Source organism: Rhea americana, unplaced genomic scaffold (genome assembly GCF_003343005.1).
Source record: "Rhea americana isolate MKP2758 unplaced genomic scaffold, rheAme1 scaffold_5, whole genome shotgun sequence".
In the NCBI taxonomy this organism is placed as follows: domain Eukaryota; kingdom Metazoa; phylum Chordata; class Aves; order Rheiformes; family Rheidae; genus Rhea; species Rhea americana.
The window spans coordinates 2,601,007-2,622,925 of record NW_028186645.1 but is presented as its reverse complement, the minus strand read 5'-3'; the positions used below and the strand labels follow the sequence as shown (position 1 = coordinate 2,622,925).

Below are 21,919 nucleotides of genomic sequence, written 5' to 3'. Positions count from 1 at the left end.
TGTGAAGATAAAAGTGAAAGGAATATGGATGCACAATCAGCATTACAATAAAGAGCTTCGCTGTGTGTCTACTATGCAATGCGTTGTGTAGTAATGAAAGATGTGGTGAGCTGGCGTGAAAACCTGCCCAGTGTGCCCGTCCTGCCTTCAGGGCTGCTTCTGCAAGTTGAAGTTTCCTTGCCTCCTTAGGCAAACTATTATTTCTAACCTACCTATTCTGGAAGTGTAAGTATTAGAAACAAGAGTGGAAGCAGTTAATGCATTGGTGACACGGTTTTGCTTTCCAAGGCTAGACATTCTTCAGCGTGGCATTAGCCTAATCAGTATTTCTTTTATAACCATAACGAATTCCATTCTATACACTGGAGATTGCCAGCTTTTGCAGTCTTTCTGCAATACATGGCCTTTGTTTTATTATTATGCTTTGTACCCTGATTTTTGAAGGATGGTGTTGCTGTTTGAAAAGTGCTTTCCCAATGAACATCAAATGTTCTTAGTCCGGTAGCCTGAACACTGGGCATGGCATATGCCTTTAGAGGAAGGGGAGCAAGGACTGCAAGCAACAAAAATATAGTTAAATGTGATTTCTCATCACCTTTTGCCTGTTTCTTCCACTGCAGTCTCTTAACTGGAAGTCTGCTGTTTTTCCATGCCTTCTCTTCATTCTCGTGTCCCTTGGTCAGAAAACCTCTCCTTATCTCCACATCTGCTAAGTTGTACCTCACCCATCCATATGCTCCTAATGCTCCTGAAACACTTTGATAAAAGCACTTTCACTGTGTCATGGTGCYGTAACATACTAGAGAGGTGTTTTATTGGGCAGATAAGATACTTGCATCATAAAACATGTTGTTCAAATGACATTACTTCGTGGTGGATAGCAGTAAATAGTAAATAAAGTTAGTAATGGAAATAGGCAAATGCAATCTTTGTGTGAGAAGTTCTTGTCTCTCTTTCAGCCTACTGTAAAGTTGGTATTTGCCTTTCAAATCCCAAACCCAGAAATTGATACTACTTTGCCATCAATTAGGAGCTACCAAAAATAATGCACGCAGTTGGGTGGCCACTGCCTGCAGCTGTTGAAACCGCTTGTGATAACCTGTTTACTCAAATAATAGGAAATGTGCAAAGTGAAAGTGAAAACACCTCTGCTTTGGAGCCAACATTGGGGGACAGCAAATAAATACAAGACTGCTTTTCAGCTGCTACCTGGAGTAAGTTCACAGTGATGCTCAAACCATTGCTAATGGCTCTTTAGGTCAAAGTTGTTGCTTTGCTTTAACCTAAATGTGTTATATGGAGAAATTCGGTATTCCTCTTAAAATGTGCAGTACAGAACAGGATTTAAAAGAGTCTCTGCTCTTCAACTCTCATCCTCTGGAAAAGGCAGGAAATGGTAAAGCCGGCATGAGGCTGCTGGTGAGAGCAGGGTCCCTGTGGTCTGGGCAGATGCAGGTGGTGGTGGTCCTGGCTGTGCGGGCAGCGGTGCCTTTCGCGTGCAGCAGCAGGAYGCCTGGGCTGGGCCTCAGCGAGACTGCGGGTGGCAGAGGCTTGGCAGACCGGTCCTTTGCACCGCTGGCTGCCACGAAACGACATGGAAATGTTTGTTCAATAAGGACTGCAAAATGTCCCAGGCACTCAAAACTCTTGAGCACTTTCCTACTTTAAGGGGAACTTTTTCTGGCAAACTTTGATCGCATTAAATTTCCCATGATATCATAACGCTCCATTTGTTATAAATGTGCTGATTTGTGGGCATGCAATTAGCTGACTCAAGCAAAATAGCATTATAGATGTCCCAAGTATGAAGTGGCAGTTTATTTCTCTCCATATGGTCTATAACTTGTTCCATGGCTGCTTAACGTGGGGTCTGGGCTTCCTGCCCATTGCTCATCACAGCTTATAGAGAAGAAAACGGAAAATTAAAGGCAGCCATGATTGTATTGTATCGTATTKTATCGTATCATATCGTATTGTATTGCAGCCTGCCCTCGTTGGGGAGCAAGGGAAGACAAAATCATCTGGCACTGCCTGAATGCAAGAGAGTCAGGGCCTTCCCAAGGGAGCAAAAAGTCTCCCCAAATCTTGCCCAACTCAGGTCCTTTAAAAGAGTGGCTGTTTTTTCTTTCGTGTGGTCAGTTATGGCTACTTGGGTGGATCTATACCAAGGATTAAGTTTTGGTCCTTTTGCGTCCATGGCAAAATTTGTTCTGGCCTCGCTAGTGATGGGCTTGCATCTAAATTAATAGCCTAAAGACAACACTCATTTATAAAAGATGCTTAGTGCAGGGACGAGTGTGTTGCTGTCACAATGTTAGTTAGCATCTTAGCTCATCACATGTTTTTAATGCCCTTAATACTAAAGAAGTATATTCTACTCTTGTCTCTAGCATCTCTTCTCTTTGCTTAAAATGAATGAAAAGCACAAAAAGAAATAGATTTGGGAGAGCCAGAGCRTATTTTAACATACAGGGTTAAACTTTTGGAGGACAAGGAAATTTTTTTTGTTTTATCAGCATATTTAGTGGCTGCAAATCTCAGTGTAGGAGGAAATCTGTTAAGTTCAAAGAYTATTAACAGGTGTGAAATTAGTTTTGCAAATCTGATTATATATCTGTGCATATTTATACATGATGTTATGTAGCATTTGTGCATATATTCATACAGTTTTCTCATAATTTTTGAAATTTGTGTGGTTTGTGTGAACTATCAGATTTCTTAATCATGAGCTCATTAAATGAAAGATATTGCCATATGCAAATTCTGAATTTCATGCATTGTAATAATCTGCCTTTTCAGAGTAACACTGAACTGAAAACAATAGATGTATTTCACACGTTCCAAGTAACTTTGTATATGTTATTCAGAAAAAATATTTTCATTTTGTCTACATTCAGATAGCTTTTAGATGGTTACAGTTTTATTTTTGGGTTATCTAATGTAATAGTCTTTTTAGCATATACCCAAGCACAATTTTAAACTGCATCACCTTTTCATTCTTAAAATATTAACTATATGTACATTTTTTTTATCGTGACACATGTCATTTTGAACATGAACCCAGTCGCTTCTCTGGGTTCAGTCTGTAGCTCCAAGAATTGAAAGTTGTCTTTGTKCCTGTGTTTCTTTTGGTAGTGCAGCTGTGTTCAAATGGAAGTGAACACGATACTTGGCCATCTCTGGAGTATCACGGCCTCGTGCGTATGGTCAGTAGGGATATTGCTGGAAAAGTTGTGGGACCGTTTATGTGATTGCAACTAAAGCCTAGCTCTCATGTTCAGAAATTCTGATCTTCAGCAGATCAGACACATGACCGAAATAATCTGTTTATCCGGCGCGCAGTCCTTTGCGAGGACTGCAAATAGAAATCAGCCGCTGGGTCTTGTTTGTAATTTGTCCCTGAGTGCTATTTCCTTCTAAGCACTCCCTTTCTAGTCCAAGCCCGCTGAGGCATTTTAGCAATGCAAATGAACGATTGGAGGCACTTCTGCTGGCATGGATGCTGTAGTGCTTAATCATGTTAATTTGGCTTCTGGCAGGGCTCTGAGAGGCAGCGCTGGGCTTTGTCCTGCTCACCGTCACTGTTTCTCAGCGTGACTTAGGATGTGTCGGTGGAGGCCGGCTCTTTGCAGGGCTTTGAGCCCRCTCAGGGTCGAGCCAAAGCTGGTGGGAGGTGCAAGTGGAGGGGACAGAGGGTTTGCAGATGTCCTCAAAGGTATTTGTGATCAGGACAACCAAATCTACAAGAACAGATTATGCTAGCTCCAATTATTTCAGTTGATCTTTATGGGTAAGGAGAATCATGCCTGCTTGGTATGACAGGAAAGCGATGTGGTAACTAAGTGCTGTCGTCTTTCCCCCAAATCAGTGACCGTATCTACCCAAGACACATGATAACAGGGAAGTTAAAAGGTTACTCAGAGCTCTCCCTACTCTATCATCCTTTACACTTCTGCCARTCTGAGCAACTCCACATTAGTGATTCGAGCACATAGTTGTTTGGAGACATGTTTTCCAGGTTATGCCACTCTTTGCTAATACATGCAGTAAAGTCCTGTTTACGCAGGCAGGCTCTCTAATAATAGTCTAAAAGTAGTGCATGAGCTATACAGAAGAGCTTCCACTTAACTCCAAATGAAGCCAAGTTTTAAATTTATGAGAAACAGGATTTTTGAATTAGGCAGAGCAGTGCTCAAAAAGCAGTAAGGAACGGTACCAGGTAAATGGCAGCCAAATTTAAATCTCAGAAAACGCCCAAGTTTTCCCTAGGTAACGTTTCGCCAGCAGTTTCTGCATGTCCCTCGGGTGGACAGCGAGGGCAGTGTTTCGTAAGGAGAAAGCYAGTGAGCCTGAGGAGCACCCTGCAGATGTTGGGTGCTGTTTGTGGCAYGGGAGCACTCACGGACTCCTTGGTTGGTGCTGTGTTGGGTAGGGATCCGAGGTTGTTCATGAGCACGCCGCACTCTTAAACACCCACGAAGCCATTAGGGAACTGGGTTCCCGCTGAGTTAGGCGAKCCGTTGTGGCTTGTGTGCTGCAGGGGGACGCACAAAGTAGGTCAGCAAATGCTAGTGACCCACAACCAGGTGGGACCCTTCCTTCGCTCTTCCTTCTTCATCTGTGTCATTTTATTGTGGTCATGTCATGGGGTAGTTCAGATCAACCAGATGTTATTAGAGCAAAGATTCTTTTTTTTTTTTTTTTTTTTTTTTTTTTTTTTAATGTTTTCTTCTAGTTCATTTGTATTTCATTTCTCTGTTCTTCTGTATAAATCTTCAGGGAGGGAGTGCTTCTGACGACCTGCGCTATTAGGAGCTCTGAATGAACAGAGTTCTTACTCTGTAGCTGTTTTCATTTTGTACTGGCACTGTACATGTTTGAGTAATCACAGATAACAGATGACGTATTTAGACACATTAAGAGAACTTGTGAAGACACATACAAAAATCAAGAAGATAATTTCAGGTGGAAATGGCAGGAAAATCTCAATTCTTTTTACTTAAAACAGGCTGGTCCATTCAGTTTTCCCTRTTGTGTTAACCTTGCATTACTTCTCCCTCTGCTATTAATCTGCTCATTCCATGATGAACCCACAGGCTAAATTGAAGTTGGGAAGACTATGCAAAATTTGCAATGTATCTACATTTAACAGTTTACCAAGCCAAGGAATGGGGAGAAAAAGGAAGCCAAGAAAAACCATCTGTCTGAAAGACTCACCTCTGAGACTTAGCCCCTTGAAAGTGTGGTTTTACTCCAGGGGAGGTAGCACCAAAATATTAAATTGGTATTCTGCTCTCCATGACCCCTGCTCTTTTGTTTCTGCTGCAGTCTTTTCAATTATTCTTCCTAAATTTTCAGAGTTTCAGTTACAACAAAGATGGTTGATAGACCATCTCACTGTCATAGCCAAATGTCATTGCCCAGTTAGCAGAACAGCAGTGCAGGTAAACTAAAGATTGGAGAGATGGCCGGGAGGTGAAGGCATTATTGCAGGGCAAAACTGACCACCTCCCCCAATAAGWGGCATGTGTGTGTGCATGCAAACACCTGCAGAGGCAGCTTGCAGCGGGGTGGAAATGAAGGCTTGGGGTCTCAGGGGTCTCCTGCAGGCACAGCATGGTCGAGGAGGCTTGGTTTTAGCAAAMACTCGAATTTAAAAAATAGACAAGGTGGTATATAGAACAAATTGTATGAAAGGCAGTAGCAGATGACACATTTTCTGCAGTGGAAGCTGTGAGGTGAGGTATTCTTCTGCTTATGACTGTGATCTCGACAGTATTTACTGCAAGCCAAATCCTGCGGTGCCGTTTGTGGGAGGCTTAGCATGGGGCATGCAGGAATGCAGGGAAGAGGTGGCTAAATCTCATCTCTGCTGTCTCCAAATTCCAGCTGACTGAGGGCCTGCCTGGCTCTTAAYCCAAACTAGAGCTCTCCTAGGTTACCAGTGATAGAAGCAAGGCATTTTGTTTTGTTTTYAATGTTGGAGGTTTCAAYGATGTCCCTCTGTAGGCTACCTGATTGAACACCACCTTTGGTGCAAATGAAGGTTTCTAAGTTTATGTATCGCTAGTGATGCCCTGAATAGGACTACAGGGTCAGATACTGTCCGGCAAAAAAACCACTTGCTCTATCTGGACCCTGAGCTAAGCAGGTGTAAGCCAGCCTGAGCCCAGAACCTGTATTGCCACGTTAGCTGAGAGTCAGAGTATAGTGGCTTGGGCACAGTGCCACGCTAGTTCAACTTTCGGGCTGGAGCTGGCCCCCAGCCAGCAAGAGTGCGAGTCTGGCTGCAAGGTCGGAGAGGGGCCCTTGGTGCAGACAGGGCCTCTGGGTTTGATTTTGCACCATGCCCACTTGTTTCCCTGCCGTGAATGACTAATGATGGTAATTTTTCTCRGTCTTAGGTTTGTTTGCTTTTTCTRTWTTTTTGGAGAGTGAACCYGTGCCTCAGAAAAATAAGTGAAAGGATTTTAATATCCATATCACCAATGAGGAAAAGGCAGCCCATCTAATCTTAATCCGTACTGTTTGGACTTTTGTTCAGTAAATCAGCTGAAAGAAGTAATACATTTCTTTACAGTCCCTTCCCCTGCCCCTCCCATGCAAGTGTTGCTTCCTGCCCTTTTGCTTTCTTGATAAAGCTTCCTTTTCCTGTTTTGGTTATAAGCCTTCGTATAGACTCTTGGGTTGTCTCGCTGCCAACTTTATGTTCTGCTCTATAATCTGTTGAAATAGGGTATTTGGCTTCCAGTGCACGTGCCAGATTTGAGCCTATAACTATTCTGGGATTACCTGACCAGTTCTTCCTCAATGGCAGGCACGTAAGTATCTGAGGACCATAGTCTTAATGTGATCTTACTGTGAAGAGCTGATGGCAGTGAATGGGAAGGAAAGCATGTATTGTCGTACAGGCACATGGTCTGCGTTTTAGCTATAGCATTGCAGGATAATGTATAATTTTATAAAGTGGTAATTAAGTTTTTGTGGCAATAATACTCTAACATGCTGCTTCTGGTAGTGAGGGAGCAGCTGGCTTCATTCATTGAACTCCATTCATTCCTGGTGTGACTCCATTGAATCCAGAGGAATTGTCCCAGATGTATTTGCATTTCTTTGGGGATTAAAGAGAAACTAGCTTTAGTAAAAGGCCTGTATGCTGATTTGTTGTATTCACTTAGGAGTGTGCCTCTTTCTTTGGTTATTATTTATGGTTATGATCTTTAAAACATTTGTTTAAAGTATTGATCTACTGAAGTATGCTTTTGGTTCATGACTGAGAGCACTCTCTCATGTATTTCCATTTGACCRTTCAGTGTCAGGTTTTGCATGCAGTGTGTTTTACAAGATGAGTAASTTCTTGTTTTTGTTTCTGTAATTTAATGGTGAAGGAAAATAATTATATCAATAGCAACCTGGTCTAGTAAAGTTAATTTTTACTGTTTTGTCTTAGTGTGTGTTTATACGCTAATTGAGTTCACAGTGTCTCCCCAGGGCATTTACTTAATGTTTGTTTTTAGGAACTTCTGAACATTTACATGTTTAGTTTTCAGAGCTCCTGAAGTGTGGTATGCAAAACACTCTTCACTGTAGAAAGGAACATTGCATGATTTAAAATGTTAATGGAGCAATGGAGCTTCTCCACTGGGAGACAGAAGCCACCATACCCTGTTGGAATAGGTGGAAGTTCAAGGGAAAGTTTCTCTCTTTCCCTAGCGTGTCTCTGCGAGTCTGCCTGTTCGGCCGTGATGGCATTTCTGACTCTGAATCACTACACTTCCACTGCAAAGCAGTTCTGCTAAAGTTTTTTTTAAGGTGTTGAGTCGAGATATTGATGAGTGGAGTTTCCCTTAGCACTGTTAGCTTCTTATGTTTTAATTTGTAAAACATACTAGAAAGCTATGGGTTAAAATTAACTCCACCAAGTAGTATCAAATTCTCAGGAATATAAACTAAACAGATGTGCCGGCTTACAAAGGCATAAATCTGCGGCCGCTCCACTAGCCCTAAATCTGCACCACCTGGCAGAYTGGGTATTTGGATGTCGCTCCGGACACGGAGAGGGCAGGATTCTCCGCTGGCTTTCACTGGTGGCACTGCAGGACTGAACGATCATGCAATGACAGGTCAATGTGAAACTGTTCTTCCCCTGCTTTAGCTTTTTGCATACATTAGCTATTTTTTGTGTTTCTGCTCACTTGCATCTCCCTTGCTCAAGAGCACTGAGGTATGACAGAAAGATATATARGTTTCCTTGGTCATGCCAGGACTGCATGCATTTTCCCAAATGTAGCAGCTAATCTCCCAGAGCCCTGGCTCCATGTGAGAGCTGGGTGCCTCTTGAGGGTGTCTCCTTTTTGTTTCCAGCTGAAGTGTCTGGAATGGATGTCAGCAGCAAGTTACTGGATGTGGCAATTCCCAATGTAACAGGATAACAGGGATAATTCAAATGAATGTCGCATTGCTAGCAGAAAAAAAGAATGATTCTTAAGTGTTCTTCCTTATGGAGGTGAACTGGTGTTTGTCTTATGCTCGTTCCTGCTGTAGGTACCAGGTATTTCAGTTGCCTGGTCTGTAAAATATCGCTTTGTTTTGCAGGCCTGTCACGACTCTCAATTTATTTAACACTGTCAATCTTTCTGAGAGCTGCTTATGAAAGAGGCATTGTATATGCACAATTTTCTTGTAATTATTTAATATTAAACTGCTTAGATGCTGGAATTAGCAGTGGAGAAGATGCGCGGGCCACGGGCCTGTGGGCAGGTGCTGACTGCCAAGGGCTCTGCTCCCACCGGCGGCACGGCCGGAGCCGAGCTCTGACGGCGCCTCTCCGTGCATCCTGGCGAGCGGAGCAGGAGACCACGACTAGCAGCAGCCCTGTGAACCGGGCTTCGCGTGAGGCTGACGTGGGGAACGGACGCACTGTCGTGGAGGTCTSTGCGCAGGCACGCTGCAGGGAAGGGGTGCAAGTTGAGGACTTCTGGCCGTGGGGCCCATGCATTACTTTTTGAGGGGGGCCCAAGAAAGGGAGCTTAAGACAAGCAGATGGAGGCAGTGGTTGTCACTGCCCCACACATTATACGTGAGACCATTTTTCTAAATGCCTGCTGGAAAATAATCAGAGCTCTGCACGTCACTGAAGAGGAACGGCACTTACCTGTGTGTAAAACCTCGCAGGTTTGCACTGCCCTTTAGTTTGGTCAGTGGCTAAATGCTGTCGTTTCAAGATGAAGTCCTGCTGCGTTGCTGGGGAAATGGGCTCGGCAGCGCCCTGGGACGGAGGCAGGGGAGGGACTGCGACGCGGCGAGTCCGGCGGGTTTGCTGCAGAGGGAAGCTGGGTTCGAAGCAGGAGTTCCCGGCTGGGGTCACAAGCCTGGCTGATGCGGCGTTGCAGCAAGAGGCCCCCAACGAGAAACGAGTCACGAGCAAACCAGCAGTGGATCTCTGACACGAAGGCTTGAGAAATGATTCAGCGTGGCAAGAAAAGGTTAATGCTAGATGAAGTTGTACAGTAATGACCRAAGATTACAGATACCTTATATATGAGCCTATATGACCTGTTTCCTGTTCTGAGGGGCTCCCAGGATTTTTCTTCTGTAAATCCAGTATCCAGACAGAAATATCCCCATTTCTTAAAGAGGKCAACTGAAATTCTTTCATTGCACCCCAGTTTGATTTAGCAAAACCACGTGAGATCTGGTCAGGGTTTGCAGTTTGCTTTAAATGCTGCAAGAGCATGACCTGTAGCTTGCTAATTCTGAGRTTAACACACACATGTATCACACAGACCACGCATCTCTGTATACACGATTTTGTATTTACACTAGCTATTTTAAAGCTAACAGCAGGAGAATTCTGTCAGCTTCTTAATTCAGCATCACCRTCTAAGCCTTGCATGTCAGGTTTAACCACACAACTGTGACTTCTTGTGGTCGGGCTCAGTGGACAGTTAGAGTGAGCTGTGCTAAATGGCTTGCGAGTTACCGCACCCGTTGTGTGCGCTGACGGCTTGCTCCCAGCCGGGACGAGTCTCAGGCAAAGAAATGTTAACAATTTCTGTTACCAATAGGGATCATTAGATCAGTCAAAAAATGATTTTTAATGTGGGGGAAAAAAGAAAGAGAATGGGAAAGGGAAATTAAAAATAAGGTAATGTTCACAAAGGTAGCTGTTTGCATTTTCTAAAAATGTCAGATTTGAGCTCCTTTGAAGGGGAGCGAATCATGAGCAGGTTAAAGAGAGGTAGCTCCATAGTGGGTTGAAGCATGATAGTTTGATTCCCATTGGGGAGCTTTCACAGTTTACACCAAGCAMATTTCTGTCCCAGGGAAGCAACTATATTTGTCAGTCTGAAGGTAGTGAAAATCTCCTGGTCCACCAGACTCCACAGACCAAGACATTTAATCCTGCCGTTGTTGATTTACAGTCATATTATTGCATCTTTTGCGAGTGAGATTCTGTGGTCCTCCAAAAGCTGYAGTGTACGGCTACGGCTGTGGGAGAAAGTGTGGTTTCAACCTCTTCCTACCCCTCCAGGGGCAGCCTGCTGGGCAGGCTGGGGCAGCACTGGTGCCGACAGCCTCCTGGCTCCRGCCGCGATAGCCGAGTGCCGCAGCGGCCCCTGCCCCTGGAGCCTTCAGTGGGTGCAGAGACTCAGTGACAGGCTCTTCAGAAGCGTTTATTCACGGGAAGGTACCTTGTAAGTAGAGAAAACAGGGAGGTTAATAGAAGACCGTGCAGCTTGGTCTGTCRTCTTTTTTTCAGGGTGGGGTGGGAGAGAGAGGAAAGCTTTGGAGACCCTTCAGAGTCTCTCCCGCGAAGGCTTACCTCCATCTGTTAAGGTTTACTCCCTTTTGCTGTTTATTCTCTATGCCGAGTCTTTCGTGGTTCACGTCCGTGCTTTTTGCTTTCTKTTGGAACAACGCCACTGGCCTAGGCAGAGTGAAGCAGGAGAACTTCTCCTCGATCAGTGGCCCTCCCATCCTCCACGGTCATTTCTGTCATCGTTTCATTTCTTGTCATGTTTCTTGCTCCTGTTTAATTACCTACAGTGAGCCAGATAACGTCAAGCAGGTCACTTAAGGTTCATGTGATAATCCACAAAAAATACAGGTATCCTCCCTAAGAATCGCCATGTTATCCTCTCCAAACTCCTTTGTGACTTTTTTTTGGCTATGAGYCCCTGTCAGTCGTAAGTTTACTAAAAGCCAGAAAGAACAGGGCTACATTTTTCATGTTTTGCGCAGGAAGAAGAGTAGGTGCTTCTGGATGAAGTTGCCTTCGTTGCAGCACTGGCTCGAGGTATAATTGATGGCTATCTCTAACTGCTATCCCAAAGCAGTAATCTCTGCACTTTTAAACGTACTTTGTACATTTAAGAATATGCCTCTGAGCTTGAAGGGACTCATTTGGGGATGCAAATGCTGTTGACACTGGAGCTAGTAATGTAAGAAGGGTGCAGCAATGCTGGTCCGAGCAYCCCATGCAGCCCAAGCACTATGTTGCCTGGCTGCACTCATTGAAGCTAGGCAACTTCAGGAAGGGTTGACTCCAAATTAGGTAGCTTGTACTGCAGCAAAGATAAGCTCAAAACAGGAAAGACAGAGAAAGTTGGTGGAAATGGGCTACACAAAATATAGCAAGCAGTATCAGAAGCAAGTTTGTTTGTTTTTTTTAACAAGAAAAAATATTACAGGGATAAGATCTTCATCAGATTTGGAGACCAACTTCAGACAGAACTGCTCAGATTTTTTGGATAAGTATAGAATTTACTGTGCTGAAGCAGTATGAATCTCAGTGATGGATGTTGGATTTTAGGAACCAGCTGTCAACGAAGGATTTCGCAGTGCGGCCTGCTTCTATCAGATAYGCAGTTAAGCACATTTGCTCTATCTTCAGGTGAACAAGTGGYCCTGTTGCAGAGGTTCGCCATCCCACAGATGTAGAGCACTCGGGCGAAAATGCTTCTGGAGTAGATAAGGATGAGTGTTGGGATTCAGATATAYAGAGGTCTTTAAGCAGAAGCCCCCCTCCCTCCCAGTGTAAATAAGATGTCTCAAATATGCCTTACAGCATGCTGCAACATGTTGGTTTTGATGTTAAGAGTGTATGCATGGCAGTGGTCTTGTGGAATCCAAACTACTTTGTAACTAAGAGCTCTCTATCGTGGAATTTTTATCTTTCATATAATTGTCTATGGTGGAAATGCAGGCAGATAAAAAAAAGTCTAACAGCTTGCATGTTAACATAACTTTAAAAATGAGTAGGGGAATTAGTAGTATTTGGAATGGTGTGTGAAACTTGCTAAATCTTCTGTAACATRTATCCATTTTTCAATAACTTGTGTGTATATTCATAGGAAAATAGGGCAAGTTCTTGAAGCTACAATCTCGACATCAGGTATAAACAGTGATACTCCCCAGACTCTTCTCATGGAGAAGGAATATTGAGTATGAACTGACTAAAACCATTTTTATTATCTGTTATGGGTAGTTTACATAAGAATCAATGATGTATGGTCCACAAAATATGAGAAAATTTTGCTGGAGCTTTGTGAAACTAGTGTTATTTGATTTACATTTAAAACAAAGTAATCCACAGAATGTAATAGAAAGATTCTTACTGACTTTTGTAAGAGTTGGATCGAACATTTTCTGAACCGTTTGCAGGGAAAGCCCTAATGTGGTGGTGGGATAGTTGTCATTTTTGTGGCTAGGATAAGTCTTCAGGCATAAAAAGCTACACCTCCGTTTAGGGTGAGACAGTAAGCTAGAAAAGGGTCCCCGGAGGCCTTTTAGGTTTTGAAAGATTGATGAAGTGCTTTRCAGGAAAGGATACCCCTTGTGCTTGTTTTATGTTCCTTTCTGTTATTTCACTGGAGGCCAGATAACAGGCTTAATCCTGTTTCCATTTAAATGAATGATGAAAAACTTCCATTGACTGCAGGGAGAGCAGAAATGGAGCTTGATGTGTTGTTTTATGTTACTTTAACAATTGGTTGTCATGCATTAAATATTGCTCCGGGGTCCTACATCTGTATTTCCATCAAGGGATTGTAGTGGGATTTTTTCTGGAGCTCTTGACAGCACAGTTGCTGTATACATTGGAATCCGGATGTGTTATTGCGAATAATGCCAGGATAAGGTCCTCATTCGGGTACGGTTAGGTGCACTCTCTTTGTCGTAAGTAAGGATAATTGAATTACTTTTGACTAATTAAGAAGACCTTGATAACTGTGGGTTCCAAACTTCATCTCAAATGCAAACATCGTATGTTCTATGTGTTGGGTCCCAGGCATGCTCTGGGAAACCMGTGGCACACTCCTGTTTATTTTAGTACACTGAGGCTCGTAGTGACCAGCGAGGTTTTAGGGACTGGGCCCAGTGTCACACTGGCGGAGTGCGATGCAAACAGGGTCTGCAGTTCCTGGGAGCCTGCAGGCTCACCAGGGTAGGGGCTGCCGTGGCCCTGGCCAGGCTGCCGTTTCCCACCAGTTCTACACCTGCAGGTGGGACTAGGCGCAAGTAGGTAGGCAGCACCCAGCTACAGCACCACACTAGAGGCTATTTTTAGCTTTTCCACGTCCRCATGGCAAAGGAAATCCAGTGTACCTGATTTTTTTTTTATTATTTTTTGCTGATGTATTTCTTTTCCTTCCTCCCTGTCTTTGAAACCAGGTACAGTGACCATCCTCCAGACCATTTAGAGGACACACTCCTGCCTGTCTGGTGCAGTTCTTGATCTTGCAGGAGGTTTAAGACACGCTGGAGTGAGTTCAAATCCCTCAGCTACTAGTCTCAGGCTACAGCCATAGGAGAGATGCCACAAGACACTAGTTTACTTAAAAAAAAAAAAAAAAAAAAAAAAAAAAAAAAAAAAAGTAATATAGAGGTATTTACTGAATAAATACATCACTAAAGGTGCAGACCTTCTTCAGGTAACTTAGAGAAGTTACTAACATTTGTCTTCTGGGAGCTGATGTGTTGTACTTTGGGGTCTGTTCTTGACGTCCTGGCACTGAGTTGCTACAGAACAAATCCCAGGTATTTACAAGCTCCAAGCTTCTCTCCTAATTTGGACAGTTATCGATCCACTAGTGCTTTTACTTGCAGTCATGTGTTGGAAATAGAAAGAAAGGGAGGGGAGGAGGTGGAAAGCAAAAGGGGAAACCATTTCCCTGTCTCCGCAGTCTGTGCTGTCTTCATTTATAAACAACAGAGAAGGGATCTTCTGAAGAAATGTTTAAGCAATGGAAGTTTTGTGGTTGCTTGATGTATGGCCAGGCATTTAACAAGCTGCTAAACAAGTACATCATTTTTAAATGCACCGACTGAAGATTTCTGACTCTTTGTGGTGCAACAGAAAAAAATAAGGCAGTTCCTGTCTYGTAGAACAAAACAACAGCAACTGGTGGTAGAGTTCGTTTTTGTAAATCCTGAAGTATATAATTAAAATAATGTTTAGTCTTTTGGGCTGATCTGAATATGTGTCCCATATGCTCCAGTAATGGTTTCCATGGTACGTAACAAAAATACACTTCGTTCTGAATTTTCTTGCTTTGTTCTTTACGGAGATGTCTGCCAACCATCATTGTTCCCTCTGAAAACCCCCAGCGCCTTCAGGCTCTTGCCTGCAGCCTAGAGCAAGTCTGCAGACTCCTTGGAGGGCTCTGTGCAGTGGCTGATGAAGCAAGCCGAGCGTCAGTAGGCTTCAATTTACAGCGGGGTATGCATCTGCCTTGGAAATCATCTTTTTGAGATCCGTGAATCAGGAAAGAATGAAAATTGCAGCTGTAATCTATCTAGATCCTCTTAATATTTACAGTAATGTGCTCCCTTTCATTAAAATGATGACAATGATGGGGTTGAGCAGTTTTAGTTTCTAAACAGTTGGTGTAATTTACAAGTGGCGTAATTTGGCTGCAGTGGCAATGCAGTAATRTGGTTCAGCTCTACTGAGGAGGTTCTCATGTGCTGGCGTGAAAGTAAGGCATTACTGAGACAAAATCAAAGCAAAGCAGTGTATGCAACAAGGAGAGAGAAGGATTTGTGTGCAAAGCAGGTTATGCTTGATACTGTGTGGTTGCAAATTATTTAATATAGCTTGGACTAAGAAGAAGAGGTACGTACAAAAATATATAGGCCTATAGATAATAKGATGGTTATGAATTTAAGGTTTATGGAAAACACAAATCGTAACAGCTTTGTTTAGGTCTAACCTGCACTGTTTGCCCATAGGAAATCCCTGCTATGTTCAAAGATCTCAAATCTCCAAAGTTTAGAAGATTTATTTTTCCTCGTAGAAGAACTCTTGTTTCCTCTTGGTTCCTTTCTGTGAATTCAAAATAGGATTAAAATCCTGAATGGCATTCCAAAATTGGCATTTATAAAGCACTATCCATATTGACCTGCCACCTCAACAATATTTGCCTTATTTTAAACAAATAAAAGATTCATTTKAGTATGAATCTGGATGTGCACAGCTTATGTGGTGTACTAATATATTTGTCACTGGTATACAAGCAAGATGGAAAGAAATTACAACTTTCTGTGGTTCTACAGAACAAAAATAGTTATATATTAGTGCTATATAAAATAATAAGTATGCACTTTAATACAGAAGTGTATGAATTTCCCATTTTCCTTGCTCTTAGGATGAGAGAAAAAAGAGTTCTTGTGTGTTTTGTACGCGTATTCTTGGGTTTCTAAGTGCGTCACCAGGTCTGAGTATTAGACATTAGCTGGATTAAAGTAATTGATTTCTTCAGTTTACCTAACGYGGCTTTTGGTTCAAGGTCTGCTTGCTTCCAATTTTAAATGTGTGGCTGAGATTTTTATGTCATGTTTATTTTGTTGGTAAACCATAAAATATTAGTAAGTTTTCATACAAATGTGAAAGGCTTCACTTGCCGATAGGTATATAAAATAAAGAGAGCATTCATACTGCTGGGCAATTTTCATAAAATATGTGTGATATGAGTTATTCCTTAGGGCCTAATATTTGTATAAAAAAGAGATTATCGGTTGAAAACAGCAACGTGATGGAGATTATTTAAGTGTATGAACACATACGTACAAGCTTTAATTTAACAAGCAGATTGTGAAGTGCCAGATTAGTAGACTTATAACAAGATGCACATTTTAAATGGCTTTGAGAATTTTTGTTGTTGTCTTTTCCTTGAGATATGCCTGGTGGTAGACARCAAATTCACTGTTTCCTCTGCTTGTGTTGTGTTTGTTCTCCAGTGAACAGAGTATTTGCCAAGCCCGGGCTTCAGTCATGGTCTATGACGATACCAGTAAGAAATGGGTGCCAATCAAACCTGGACAGCAGGGATTCAGCAGGATCAACATATACCACAACATTGCCACTAACACCTTTAGAGTAGTTGGWGTTAAACTGCAAGATCAACAAGTGAGTAACTGTATTAAGTTTCCTATGAATTAACCTTTGCTCTCTTTCCATACCATCAGTTAATGCAGTCTAGCAATGTTTCCCACTCCCTGCAAAAGGTTCCTATTAGTTTCTATTTGCKCCAGTCATTCAGATTTTCTRTTTTTTTCTTTTTTTGTGCACAGATTATATCACCGTTTATTACTATTTATTTATTTATTCTTTACTGGTAAAAAGGACTTTTGGTAATTTCCAAGGAGAATTYAATATGATGTTTTCCTCCCCTTTTTTTCGCTTGTGAAATGAATCTTACTTTGTACTGCAGGTTTCACTCTCAGCTTCCCTTAATCTACTTCTTGCTYATTTTTAGTACTATATATACAAATAAAAAAACCCAACCCTTTTTGTTGCACGTCCCAGAAAGGGTGATAGTTACATTGCCRTGATAAGTAATTAGTTTCTCGTAATGCATTTTAAAATCCTAGGTGCGCACTCTGATCTGATTTGCGCYGGCCTAAGTCCGCGGCCGTCCCCGGGCATTAGCAGGGTTAGGTGGGATTTGCCTAATCGGGGCTCGGATCAGGCCCTCCGTGGCCACCGCCGCCGCGCCTGCCGGTCGACCCCTTCGTTAGAAGGACCGTCACGACCGTGTCGTAGAGAGCAAAACTACCCTCGCCCAAAATAGCGATGCTACGCGTGAGTCCCGTTAGCGTTTCAGGGCAGGAGTTCAGGAGCCTGGGGCCKCCGCGGGAGCCGGGGAAATCGTGGGTGATGTCGTGGGCGCGGAGAGCGGTGGGCTGCCGCGCGGAGCCACTTTCACAGGCTGCCTGAGCTGCTTCCTGGAGATGTGAATATGCCTTTTAGCCACCGTCCGTGCGTGCTGTCACGGGTCTGAGAAAGGAAAACCCAGATAGGAATGTATTTTTTCTTTAGCACGTTGGCTTTCAGCTACTTGCAGCTCACTTCTGAACCACCTACTTTATCTTTTGCCTCTGCTTTTATCTTGGTAGAGCAGAGTCAATATATTCATTTAGTTCCATTTTAAAAATGCAAGACATTTTTAAAAGTAAATGAAGTACCATGACTGCTTAGTTGGTTGTGAAAATCCCTGTGGCTCTGGAAGAGCCYATGCCGACAGCTGTGGATTTTGCCTAGCCAGCAGGTGACTGCAAATAGTTTTCAGGTGGTACGATCTACAGCACAGCTAAACAACTGGTGCAAAACTCAAGAGCGAAGGTCTCCCGAACTATGCATGTATGTACGTCTGTCTTAATCAGAGTATACAATCTAAAGGGTAGAATATATCTGAAACCTGAATCTTGATCTATATTTTAAATGTTTTGTRTTAACATTATATTTGCTTGCAAACGTTACTGCTTATGAAGAGGATGCATGTCACCTAAAAACAACTGAATTCAGAAGGAAACAGATATACGAATATATTTTTCTAGAATCTGAAGACTAAAAATCCTCCCACAAACAAAAAATAGTACAAATTGCCTTAGTTACCTAGAACTATCTAAAAGAAAATACTGGTTTTAGACATGATTACAAAAAATCCAGTATTATGAATGAAGCAAATTCAAGATAGTATAGTAATATTAAAAGGAATGTTCTGAAAGCTTCAGACTGAGATTTTAGTATATTTTATACTATTCTTGTGTGGAGCCATAAGCTTTCTAGGCTTGCTAAGTGTTGCATTTAATAAGAACAAAAATGAATTTCAGTAAAAATGATTCTCTGTATGACCTATTTCATGCATCCTTCCAGGTTATGCTAAATCACAGTGAAAGGGAGATTTTTATTAAAAGTTGTTTTGACAGGAAAGCCATTTTTTCCTGAAAAGGACTGATCTTCAGCTAATATGTAATATTGGCATATAATGAAGCAGATGAAGCTACACAGCTGTCCAAGACCTGAGAAACTAACAGAAAATATGTAACATGGTAATACCACACAGGAGCAATTTTAACTTTTGTTACATATTTTTTGGCAAGGTTCAGACTAGAGTAATCTTCATGACTTCACCRTTGCCTGCCTTTTATCTTTCCCTTTTAATTTTTATTGCTTTGTATTACATCTCTAATAATCTCAGCCGCTTTTGTTTTCATCATCTTTTCTTTTTCTCCATGTCTTCTTCTGTAGGCTCCTTTCATTGTCTTTCTCTAGCTGCTTTTCTGTTTTCTAGCCCTTTTTTGCTGCATATGTTACAGTTTATGATATTCTCTTCCCATGCCACTTGCCTTACCAGCTTTTATTTTTTACTCTGGCTGATTGTATATAAAAAGTCCACCACAGAGAAGCAGGGTTTTTGGAATGGGAGGGCTTCAGCACCACGCTGAGCTCTGGGAAGTGGTCCTCAGACCTCCAGTCCTCCTCGTGTGGCTGGAGGACGTGCTCACTGCGTGCGGCAGGGTTGAGTTAAGGACCGGCAGTAAATGAACTCCTCTTGCTGCTCTGCACAGGCGTGCGTGTTAGCCTAGACTCGTGCTGGCATGATCAGTAATCCTCAAAAACACCAAAGTAGCTTTTTGAAGCTTTGAARTAGCCACAGAGGCTGGGGCGGTTTGGAAATATGGCCAGATCAGTATTATAATCACTTGACGTCACTAGCTTTAGTGTTTCTGTGCAGCATTCGTTTTCCCTCGGTGGATATTCAGGCAGTCTCAAGCAAGCGATTTACCACTGTGTTGCAACTCATCAGCTTAATTGTAACCCAGCCTGTTAAAAAGGTGAAGTAAAACCAGTGAGCTTAAACCTCATGCGAGAGGTTCTCGGAGGCAGAAGCCTGCCTAGGATCAGCCTCCACGGCTTAGCTGGCGAGGGGTGACTGCCCGGTTCAATCATGATCAGCTGAGGATTTAAAATGATGATTTCACTGCAAGTGWTTGCAGCTCAGCGTGACCTCAGAGCTGAACGGCATGCGCTGAGCGGGTTGACGGGGAGGAGGGTGCGGGGCGACGTGAGTCATCCCTCCGGAGGGGTCTGCGTGTCCACGTGGCTGGGACAGGGCCCGGGGCGAGAGGGAGCTTCTCAGATTTGAGCCCAAGCCAGAAGTGAAATGGTGACAGCCTTGTTGTGACACAAACCAAACCACATCCTTTGAAAGTTAAAGGATTAATTAATCACCGCTGTAGCTTATTAAGGTTGGTTGGGTTTGGGCCTGCTTGTGGGAGTAGAGACTCCGACCTGAACCATAGCAGTTTTGGGCTGCTGTGTCGTAGTCTCCACGTTTTGGAGAAGGCCTGACTGACGGTGGTGTCAGGGGCTTGAGCGTTGGGAGTGCTGCAGTCTCCGGGCTGATAACAAAGTCCCRAACCTTTTCTGCTCTTGAGAAAAAGGCCAATGCCTTTCTGCTCAAGGAGCAATAGCATTAACCTAAAACTTTCCAAAGTACTGTAAAAACCAGACAGCAAGAAAGACACATGAGTGTCTTTGTGGGTGTGTAGGATCCATSTGTAACAATAAACACTGGGTAGAGGGCTTGCTACGGGAGCGACGAGGCTTGAGTGCTGACCTGAGGAGGTCTGGAGTCCCTGCAGGTGCCCCGGCTGGGCGGGTTGATTGCTGTCTTTGTGGAGATGTGCAACATCTCGGCTCTCCGTTTCCTTGCTCGCTGTTGCTGCTCCTGTCCCGCCACGGCCAGGCGCGGTGCCCCTCACCRGGAGCAAACCCCGGCAGCACGCACCAAGGGCCCCTCCTGCTCCCGTATGCCAGCGGCCGGTGGGCTGCACTTGAGGAAGACTTGTACGAGCTGGCGTGATGGAATGTTTCCACTGATCAGGCTGCAGTCTGAAAACGAAGGGGTTGTTCTGGCTTTTGATAAAACTAAGGCCAAAATAATTCCGTTTGTAGGGCCTATSTAGGAGACTCAGAGCCAGATTTACTCTACTTGAATAATGAATTTCAGTCTTACTCTGCTTGTAATTTTAGGCTTCTCTCTCCCCAGTTGCCTCCTGCCCCCAGCCTCTGCTAGCTGGTGGCGAGGGCTGCTCCATTTCCTAGTCTTTCTCTTCTTTCAGCTGCACCATACCATTTATGAGGATAGATTATGAACCCTTTCGTTAGGATTTCATTTTGTTTCTTAACTTTACGTCACGACAGTGGACCATAGTCACCCCAAAGATGGATATCTTGGGGTGCTATCCCTATGACCTCTCCGTCTGGCTTTTCAGTGCTGCAGCCAACTGGTCCTGCCTCTCCAGTTGGGGCTCGAGCAGCTTACGCTTTCAGCTTTGGAGGTTTCTGGTTTGATCCCAGGCATACTGTGTACCTCAGTATCCAGCGTGCCCTGCCAAGGGTAAACAGGGCATTGTATTTAGCAGATTAAATCAAATCATGCAGAAACACCCTTCTGCTGCAGACACCCATTGACTGGAAATTATAGCATGTACAGCAAGAGAGGAGGTGGGAGAGGAAGCACGTTGTTGTTTGGTTTTGTCACTGCCTATCTGATGCTAGACAAGAACTTTCTCAGCATAAAAAGCTGCTGGTGAGCAGGTGTAGGGGAGGAGGAAAAAGCCAAAGCCAGTGCAATGAGTCAAACGTTTATCTGCTCGAGGGGGAGGGATAGTGCCAAGAACTCTCCTTCTCCTTTTCTGACACCCATGTGTGATCGTCCACCAAAAGGTGGCAACAGCTGCTGGCACTGACTCTTGACATCTGTCTGCAGTATATGCGCAGCTGTATCCCATGGATAACACGAGCAGGTAATGGATTTGCAAAACTAGCTTGCAAGTCCCCCAGGCTGAATTTGAACTGTCATAAATCTCACCCCAGATCTGTCTCTTTTGTCATCAAAACTCACACTGCCTCACCGTGCAGCCATCTATGGGTTCACCACATGAACTGCGTTGCCAGTGTAACTGACCTTTCTCTCCACTGAAGAGGGYTATTTTTAACCTTCACCTCTCTCTTTCAAATCGCAGGTAGTGATTAATTATTCAATTGTGAAAGGACTGAAGTACAATCAAGCAACACCTACCTTTCATCAATGGCGCGATGCACGGCAGGTCTATGGCTTGAATTTTGCAAGCAAAGAAGAGGCTACCACGTTCTCCAATGCAATGCTGTTTGCTCTGAATATCATGAATTCACAGGATGGAGGTAAATTAGAAACCGTTGTGCTCTATATTAACGTGTGCCATTTTGTGGTGCTTGTGTCACCAGATGCGGTTGTGTKGGATTGCGTTTTGTTCTAAAACGAGTTATAATAGAGAGAAAGCTGGTCCCTGGTGGACAGTCTTCAGATCAATAATTGCAGTGGTAGGTACCGTCCATGTTTTCAGGGTTTATTCTCCTTCCTTCCAATTTTTCGTGGTGTCTTAATTCATGATAGAAAATCAATAGTTAAATATTTGGGAATGCCCAGGTAGGCAGGTAGCCCCAGTGATTTATGTGGATTTACCTGTGGGTTTTATTACATGTAAGATGACAGAATATAACCTTAAATAAACAACAGCTAGAGTAAGATTAGCAATGTTTTTATAAAAACTTTTGAGGTAGAACTCYGAGCTCGTGTTTCCGGTG

At 43.3% G+C, this 21,919-nt stretch overlaps 1 protein-coding gene across 1 annotated transcript in view; it reads left to right on the top strand.

Annotated features, from left to right (window-relative positions):
• Window positions 1–21,919, top strand: part of EVL (Enah/Vasp-like) — a 121,818-nt gene that overhangs the window by 39,045 nt on the left and 60,854 nt on the right. The window contains exons 2-3 of the mRNA XM_085317455.1: window positions 16,243–16,411; window positions 21,319–21,496. Coding sequence (XP_085173581.1) covers window positions 16,243–16,411; window positions 21,319–21,496 — 347 coding nt within the window. The remainder of the gene's footprint in view (window positions 1–16,242; window positions 16,412–21,318; window positions 21,497–21,919) is intronic.